Here is a 9376-nt window from a genome sequence, read left to right as displayed (position 1 = left end):
ATGGCGGCGCTGACGGTGAAAGCCTACCTGCTGGGCAAGGAGGATGCGACCCGCGAGATCCGCCGCTTCTCCCTGATGCCGCCCGTCCGCTATCAGGCCGTCCACGACCGCGTCGCCGAGCTCTTCCAGGGGCTGCTGCGGGTCGGGCCGCCGCCCGCGTTCCGCATGCACTATAAGGGTGAGCGCGGCGGGGGGCTCCCCCCGCGGGTCGGGGCCGCCGGGAGCCCCTTGGCCGGGAGGTGGGGCGGGCCTGGCGGCGCGGTGTCCCTCTGCTCCGTGGGCCGAGCGCCTGACGGGGTCCTCTGCCCTACCCAGATGAAGACGGGGACCTGATCGCGTTCTCTACCGACGAGGAGCTGGATATGGCCATGCCTTATGTGCAGGACGGGGTCTTCCGCGTGTACATCAGAGGTAACGCCCCGCAGCCCTGGTGGCACCGAGTGCTTTGGCTCGATGTGCTGCTGGCTGGGCTCCGAGACTGGGAAAATCCCCGTCCTGTCCCTCATCTTCACACCACAGCTTAGAGGGGAGGTTAAATGAAGGGCAGGGTAATGACAGGGCATAAACCCACCCTGCCCAGGGCTTCCTCCTGGCTCCAGAGCCTTGGTTGGCACAGTGAGAGCTGGTGTGTTTGGGCTGGTCCTGTGAACCCCCTGCTGTACTACCAGCAGGTGCTGTGACATGCTGAGGGCCCCAAAATCCAGCTTATTCCTAAGCACATTGTTTCTCAGTCCCTTCTGTTCACTTGGATACCTGCAAAGCTTTACATGCAGTCCATGCAGCGAGTCATGTAAGCCACCCTTCTTGCCTCAGTTCTCATCTGCTGTGTCTCCTGGCACTGCTGAGTCCTCTCAAGAAGTGTTCCATTCTCACAGCACTTCACAAAGTAGGACGACACACCAAGCAGGGTGGTGCAGCACTAATCTAAAACAATGCAGAGTGCCAGGGGTGAGGCATGCTGTTTGAGGCGCAGGTATGCTTGTAACACCCCTTTGCACTTGGTCAGTGTTCTCATGTGCCCTCAGCTTGTGTTTGGCAGCCAGTGTAAAAATAAACTGACCTAGTAAGTCAATACTGCTGTGACAAGGGCTGTTTGTGTTTCCTTCTCCTCTGCCCGATTTCCAGCCTTTAAATAGTACCCTCGTTCTTGATGCAAAGTTCCCTTTCCTTAATAGAGAAAAAGGAGTGCAGGCGTGAACATCGCTCGCAGTGCAGCCAGGAGCCTCCCCGTGACATGGTGCACCCCAACGTCATCTGCGACGGCTGCGAGGGGCCGGTGGTGGGTGCTCGCTTCAAGTGCACCGTCTGCCCTGACTACGACCTGTGCAGCACCTGCGAGGGGAAAGGCATCCACAAGGAGCACAACATGGTGATGTTTCAGAGCCCGCTGCTGAATCCATTTGAGGTGAGCAAAACTTAGGGAGCGGAACCAACGAATGGGATGCTACCCAGATGTAAGCTTTAAGTTTCACTTGCCCCACAAACAATACCTTTTGCAGTGGCTTCCCAGAGGGCGCTGGCTCCGTAAGATGCGGCACGGCGTTCCACCCTTCCCCTGGATGCACTGCTGGGGGTATCCTGGACCTGCAGCTCCATGCCAGAACTCTGAACAAGCCCAAGCCAGTGCTGCTGCCTCCAGTCCACCTGCTGCTGGAGGTAAGAGGAGGTGGTCTGGTAAAGGAGAGCAGTGCTGGAGGAGCAGAGTAGCTGGGACTTCATAGCACAATGTGGAATCTGGGTGCGAAAAGAGACATGGGAACTAATCTAATTTGTGTGAAATAATTAGCCCCTTTCAGGGTGCTTCACTTCTGGTGTGTCTTGTGGCCATGTAATACATGAGTCTACAGAGGGATTATTTGGAACCAGACCAAGCAGAGCTATTAGGTCAAGCATGTCACTGCTCTGCTCTTAGACGTGCCTTTCAGCATGGCTGATGAGCCTTAACAGTGCTAATGCCACTGGTCTGTTCCAGAGGTGGTTTTGGTCTCTCTGCTGCCTCTGTGCTGTGCAGATGAGTGACACAAAACGAGCACCAAGAATTCCTGGGGATTTGCTCTTTCCCTGTGGGCTGCTATGTGTACTAACACAAATTATTCTTCTAGAAGCTTCTACTAACAGCCAGCCCCAGGACCCCAATGTCACCTTCTTAAAGAATGTTGGGGAGAGTGTGGCAGCTTTTCTGAGCCCCCTGGGTAAGTGACTTAGTGTGTCATCCCCATCCCTGAGACTGGCTTTGCTCCCACCAGGAGCAGCAGCCAGCTGTTGTGGTTGGGACCAGAACCACTTTGTGCTACTAAGCCTCAAAGCCTTAAATTATCGTGTACTTAAATTGTTTGGGTGTAGGCCATCCACTCAGTACCTTTTCAGAGTCCTTTGTAAGGAGCTGAGGAAGGGATTAATTATATAACCCCAAGTCACCAATGACTTAAAATCACGTTACAGTGATATTTTGCTTAGGCAGGCATACTTAAGTTCTGCCTTGACCCTCTAAACATACGGCCTGTCTATTTAGTGGAGGATGACTAATTGGTGCATCAAAGCTTACTAAAAGAATGCTTCACACTTGAATTCATACATATTATATGGAAAACGGTATGATTACAGTTTTATCATGCTGCAGCATTCAGTCCAGGATTAATGTGTACTTTTTCTTAGAACTGTGCTTTCAGAAAATCTAACGTTTTTTCTTGGTCTCAAATGTGTCCCTAGGTATTGAAGTTGATATCGATGTGGAACATGGAGGACAGAGAAGCAAAGTGACTCCTGCTCCTCCTAATCAAGAGAGTAACAATGCTGAGTCAAGCAGCAGTACTCTTAACCAGAACAGTCAGACCAAACCATACTGGAATAGCACAGATTCTGCTACGGTAGTAAGCAATGTTGCAGAGCAGATACAAGACATGGTGATAGATCCTGTGCCCACACAAATGGAAGATGGCAGCCTCCAGTCCCAGGTACAAGAAACGCTGCACTAATTTAATATGGTTGTGAGGCTTTACTGGAGAGAAAGTAATTGGTATGTGTTGTGAGATTGATGAGTCAGTTGTCAGCAGATAGATAATACATGGCACCCTTGCTTTACTGGTTTACAGCAAAGGTGGGACTTGTTGTGAAGGTAATTCTTCCCATTAAAAGCAGATAGTAAGAGCATGCATCCTACCTGGAAAGCACTGCAGCACCTGGACCTCCTTTCTTTCCATTTCAGGAACACAGCGAGTCAAGCAGTTCATCAGGGGGTGATGAGGACTGGACCCACTTATCTTCCAAAGAAGTGGATCCTTCCACAGGTGAACTGCAGTCTCTACAAATGCCAGAGACAGATGATCCCAGCTCCCTAGATGTAGCTCAGGAAGCTCCCCAGGCAGGACCTACAGGGCTGAGAGAGGCTGCACTCTACCCACATCTCCCACCAGGTACGAGAATGCGTGCAGGTTTCACGTGGGTGAAAGTTGCTCTCAGTCATTGCCAGCTTGCCCAGTATAAGCAAACCTGCTTAGAAACCAAGCTCACATATGGACAAGTTAAATTGTAACTTGTGCTCGGGCAACACTCTGCATGCTGTTAGGAACAGGCATGTTCTCTGCTTGGATGGGGGCAGCAAGTCTTAAACTGGTACTAACATGCCATTTGAGCAGCATGAAAAAGGTGGCCTCCTAAACAGTGTCCTTGCTGTGTACTCTTTGAGAGCCTTTTAATGCAGGCTGTAGACAGTACATCCTGCGACTTAAGAGGCTTCTCTGGCAAGAGCTAGTTAGAAGTATGCCAGGTCACTTAACTGAAACCACCAGCACTGATGCGTACAGCAAGGACAGACAGATCTAACTCAGCTGTTTCCTTAGCAGCTACATATGCTGTACCTCAAAATGTCTGCCTCATAGGATACACAGGAGTGTCTTCCAGTGCTTGTCAGCTATGCCAGATCTGCTAGGATTAGTGCCAGCCTACCATGTGATACCACAGCCTTGTCTGGTTTGCTATTAATGTGAAGCATTTTAACTTCAAACTGTCATTTTTTTAACAGAAGCAGACCCTCGCTTGATTGAATCCCTGTCCCAGATGCTCTCTATGGGCTTCTCTGACGAGGGTGGATGGCTCACTCGACTCCTGCAGACAAAGAACTGTGACATCGGGGCAGCACTAGATGCCATCCAGTATTCCAAGCAGCCTCCTAACTTGTAGTAGTCCGTGTAACAAAAACTAGTTTCCTTCTAACTGAAAGAAAATAACGTGGTACAGTTAACTCTAGAAATGCATCTTCTGTTAAAGGTTTCTGTTTCATGTTCCTAAGTGCTTGTAGTGTGGAGGAAGAAATAAATACTGCCACTCTTTCACTGGTGATGAGTTTGTGGGTGTTTAATTATCATAACTGTTCTACTCTGTTAACTGGAACTTGATCATAAGATACAAGGTCCAGGCCAAGAGCATGTGATTTCCATGTCAGGTGACTCCCAGTATAACAGACAGCCCAGCACTGTGGCAGTCTGTTTCTTGCCCATAACTTGGGCTTTGAGCAGACCCTTAGGGCTGTTCATTTGTGAAGGGAAATCAAATGCTTGGCTCTGAAGCCTGCACAGTAGCTTTGAAAGAAAGAGTTGCTATGGGTGATGTAAACAAAGAGCTAGAACAAGGAAAAAGAGCTGCAGTTTACAGTGGGGAATTCATCACAGAACGTAACTGTATCAGTCAGATATCCTTAAAGCCTTGGATGCACCTCTGCTCCCTCCCTCCTTCCATTCTTACTTCTAATATGCTTGCTAGACACCACTGTGCAAATGCAGCACTTCTTGGATCAGTCCTTCCCAACAGAACACAGCTAGATAGCCTTTAAGCAACTTCTTTAATAGTGCTCTTAAAGCTACCTTCACTTCAAAATCTTGCTTCAGTGCACAGTATACAAGCCAACCACACAACAGACAGACAGAAAAGCAATGGTGAAGATGCCCAAGTTTCTCAGAAATCATCATTGAAGTCATCACCTGTGCAGAAGAGGCGCTCACAAGAAGTGGTGTGAGGCGTGGGCCTTACAAGGCTGGGTGCAGGAGGTCTGCTACCAGTGCTGCAGTCACCAGCTCCAGCCCATAGCACCTGATGTGGAGCTTCTTTGGCCAATGCATCATTCTCACCTGAGCAACTGGTGCTGGGCTGCATGCTGCCAGGCAGTTTTAAGGCAAGTCGCTTGGTGCTAGCTACGCACTTCTTAGATTCAAAATCTGTACCTAGAGGTAGAGCACTTTGAACCTGTTCCAAATGTGTAGTGGCCTCACTTACAGCAGCGGTGCGGTGTGGTCCCAACCTTCCACTGCCATCCTGTGGTGACAAGGTGGCCATAACAGCATTTTCACTACAGTTGTTAGAACAGGAGAGATACTTTTCCCACTTGGAGGGTTTGGTACAAGCAGCTGGGGGTTGGTTGTTCTGTTGTGGCACTGTGGACTCAAAGACAGTTGGCACTACACCACTGTCTGCAGAAACAGCATCTCCATCATCTCCATCAGACACTGCTGTTGAACATTTCTTGTGCTGTAACAAGAAAGAGCTTGGTTGGAAATGCAGCATGTGTACCAAGAAACAGGCAAAGAAAGAGCACTCTTGTCCTTTAAATACACTTAAGTTTTCACCAGCAATCTGAAGCAGAGCTGGATCTATGAACCCTGGGCTGTGAAGACTCAAGGCAACTTAACTAGCAGGGCAGATAATTACAGTAACCCCATAGCTGTGTCTTATGCAAGGCGTTGATGCTCAACAACAGCAAAACAGAACTGACAACAGTTGCACTGATGGAGGAATCTGGCCAAACCACTTTTACCTTATACCAGATGGCATTTGCTTATACCTGACTAAAACCCTGCAGAAAGTCACAATACAATTTGCTGCTTCTCCCCGTTCATTCAATATTAGAGCAGAGGAAGACATCTAAAACTTCAAAGTTACAATGACATGAAAGGAACCAGGAAAACACTGTTTTGCTTTAGTCTTCTACAGCTAAAAATACTCAAGAGGTTCTAACCTTTTTGGCTTGATAGGTAAACTGGAAAGCACCACCTTCCTCCGAGTTCTCCTGAACATCACCGTAGAGGAAACTCTCCTGCTTTTTCCTGATCAAAAGAACCACACAGAAAGGTGCCTGGTTAACTCCACTGTGATTTTTATCACAAACAAGTCACCATAAATGCTCATGAAAAGCAAACTCCTAGCAACAGAAGTCAAGCCACGCTGTTTATTACAGCCTGTACTTTGTTCAGCTATAATATCTCCCACAACCCTTTAACTACACTTAAAGGTAGAAATTACAAAAAAAAGTTCTTTCTGTTGTCATCTGAAATGCCAGCCTGTATCACTGTACCTTCGTTCTTCCACAGCATTCTTCCTCTGGGAACAGAACTGTTGCCTTTCTGTACTTCCTTCCTCTTCCTCCTCCTCTTGATCTTCACTGCCCTTGTCCAGATACTTACTCCAGCGACTGACTTCTGTCCTTCCCCCCTACAACATCGGAGAATTACTGTAAACAGCAAAATACAAGGTTCTCAACCCTGGCCTTGTCACATTTGTGCTGAATGCCTCCTGGAACAAGTCACTTTAGGACATGTTCCTCTATCTTGTTCCCAGGTTCAGCATCCGGGTAGAGCAGAAAGTTTCTGTTTGCATCACGTTCTACATCTCTCCTGCAGCCTGTATATACACACTATCATCTCAGCTGTGTTAATATAAAGGGATCACTGGTTTCACTTTGATTCCCCGGGTCAGCATGGCTAGGTATTTAGTCCAGCTTTGTAGGTGTCTCACCTGCTGCACCAAACTGTTCTCATGGAGGACTGCCGCATTTCTGTTGACGTTTTCACATTCTTCTCTGTGCCTGAAACAGATGTTTAAATTGGAGTTCCTAATCCAGTGTGCAAATCGACTGTTTATACTGCATTGGAGTTAGTCTGCTTTCCTCCCATACAAATAGAGTAATGATTCTGATCGAAAGCCACTAGCCATGAACTGACAATTTTTAATTGATCGTAATTAGGGATAGAACAGCATATCTTTTGGGATGACAGCTTAAAACCACTGATTATGCCCTAAGCAAGCAAGGAAACAGGGAATTTATTTCATAATGTTTGTGAACAGCAACTTTTTTTTTTTTTCATAAGGTGAACAAACACTGAGTTTTCTTCCCAAAACTTAACCCTGGAACACTGCATTACACAACGAAGTTATCTAACTGCCTCTGATTCATCTCTGAAAATAACCCTGAGTGCAGAGGAAGCTCTACAAGTTCAAGCTCAGTTCACAATTAGGCAATTAATAAACAGACTGGGGTGAAATAAACAGGAAAGCCTCACTAAGATTTTCCAGCCCAGGAGGAGTTACACCCAAATGTTTGCACTAATGCATTTCTGTCAATAAAAGAGATTAACCAAACAAATCAAAACTCTGCTCCACATATTTTAACAGGCAAAGGCCTAACCAACACAGTAACGATCTTATCTGAAAGAAGCCCTCGTTCAAAGCAGCATGCCAGGACGCTAAATCCAGCGGTGTGTAACCGAGAGGTGGGTGACACGGATGGCACACGTTTGGGCTTTACCACAGGGCAGAACCGCGCTCAGCAGGGAGAGCAGCCCAACAGCCCTACGAGCCCCTACCGAGCCGTGCGGGCAGCGGCCTCCTCCGCCTCACCCTGCAGCAAGTTCAGCTTCTGGACGTGCAGCCTGCAGTCCCGGCCGGAGCCCTGCCCGTAGACCTGCAGAAGTAACACAGCGGCAGGGAGCGCCCAGCAGGAAACAAACAGCACGACGTGACGCCGCGCGTCAGCGCGCCGAGCCACACAGCGCCCCCGACACCACTCGGCGCCCCCTGCCACCACAGGCTGCCCGGCCCTTCCGGCCCCTCACCTTCTGCAGGGCCTGCCGCTGCCCGCACACGCAGCAGCTCCACTTCCGGCTCCGCTTGGCCTAGGAAGAGCAGGGGGAGTCAGATGCGGCCCGCAGCGCGCTCCCGGCCCATCGGCCCGCACCCCACCTGCTGCGCCTGGAAGCGGCGGCACGAGCAGCACCGCAACACCCAACAGGGCGCCGCCATCCCGCCCTCGCCATGGCAACTCGCGCCTTCCGCTCACGTGACCCCGCTCCCAGCCAATCCTCCGGCCCCGCCTTCTTAGCCCCACCCCCAGCCGCTAATGCCCCGCCCCCGCGGCTGTGCCTCGCAGCGATGGCGGGGGGCTGTTCTGCGTGCCGCCTTCCGAAGCAAGCAACCAACCCCCCTCCGAACCAACCAACCCCCTTCCGAACCCCTCACTTGGTCCGAGCCGTCTTCACAAGTGAAGACTGACTGCAATCCACTGAACAGAAGTTTGCAATGCTGTGTTTATTAATAAGGTGCATGCTTATAGATAAAGGTAACTACGCATATGTAATAATAACAAAATATTAAAAATAAATAATCGCTATTAATAATAAGTGATAAAAATAAGAAGAAACAAACTGGCCTGACGCCAGTTACAGCAATCTAGCACTTGCAGCAACCTGCTGTGGCCAGAGAACAATGCAATCATTGCTGAGCTCAGAGAAATAAAAGGCAGCCAAGGTAGCCTGTTGGTTCTGGTTTGTTTATTGAGTACATGACAGACAGACAGACAGTGTAAAATCACATGTAGTATTTGTACTTTAAAAAAATTACAATAAATTACTGAATAATTAGTAAAAGCAGTTTAACTAATGGCCGCTCTCCAGCTACAGGGCAGAGGCAGAAAAAACAAGAAATGTGTACCAGCTGTGAATACACACAGATAATGTCGCAAGGGAATTCACACGGAGAAGCACACCGAGTAGTGTTAATGGGAGCATCGCACTGCAGGGGTCCTTCCCCTCCTTTATACGCCAAATGCCAGCCCGATCCTGCAGCCCTCCTTGCCTTCAGCACCGGATCTGCTCTCGCTGAGCACCAGCAACTCCCTCTCTGGCCCCGTGAGGCAGATGCCTGTGCACTGAGATGAGTTTATCTGTTCCAACAGCATTCATTCGCCTTCCTCGGAGTGGATGCTCTCCCACCAGAAGGCTGACTCTTAGTCTCTTCTCACTGAGCAGTCACTCACTGTTCCAGTTATTTCATCTCTTCAACTGAAATGAAACCTACTCTGCTCAGGTTTCTCCTAACAGACTGATGGCAGAGCCTCACAGTGCTTTGAATTCTCCCTCATTAGGTGTAAATACCTTCTGATGTACAGTACTTTCTAAGAGCACGTCCATGGCTAGACACTTCATACAAGAGATGTTCAGAAAGGACACACTGAGCAGCTGCAGGTGGCACAGCACTCCTATAAATCCAACCCGAGCGTACACAAGGGCTGACTGAGCAGAGCATTCTTAAGGGTCTTATTAAAATTGGACCC

At 49.1% G+C, this 9376-nt stretch overlaps 2 protein-coding genes across 2 annotated transcripts; one reads left to right on the top strand and one right to left on the bottom strand.

Annotated features, from left to right (window-relative positions):
• On the top strand, positions 1-4330 carry SQSTM1 (sequestosome 1; the record flags this gene model as incomplete). Its single annotated transcript, XM_079542161.1, has 8 exons — positions 1-178; positions 316-411; positions 1176-1405; positions 1500-1656; positions 2103-2192; positions 2710-2954; positions 3206-3413; positions 4022-4330. 8 exons carry the CDS (start codon positions 1-3, stop codon positions 4177-4179), a joined length of 1362 nt encoding a protein of 453 aa, XP_079398287.1. The 3' UTR covers positions 4180-4330.
• Positions 4331-4950: 620 nt separating this feature from the next.
• On the bottom strand, positions 4951-8067 carry MRNIP (MRN complex interacting protein; the record flags this gene model as incomplete). Its single annotated transcript, XM_079542497.1, has 7 exons — positions 4951-5520; positions 6008-6095; positions 6344-6480; positions 6784-6853; positions 7632-7729; positions 7881-7940; positions 8008-8067. The coding sequence occupies 7 exons, from the start codon at positions 8065-8067 to the stop codon at positions 4951-4953; spliced, it is 1083 nt and encodes a 360-aa protein (XP_079398623.1).
• Positions 8068-9376: the final 1309 nt, after the last annotated feature.

The sequence above is a fragment of the Tetrao urogallus genome (genome assembly GCF_951394365.1).
Source record: "Tetrao urogallus genome assembly, chromosome: 14".
Taxonomy (NCBI): Eukaryota; Metazoa; Chordata; class Aves; order Galliformes; family Phasianidae; genus Tetrao; species Tetrao urogallus.
The sequence above is the reverse complement of the archived record's forward strand: the minus strand, read 5'-3'. Positions and strand labels throughout refer to the sequence as shown.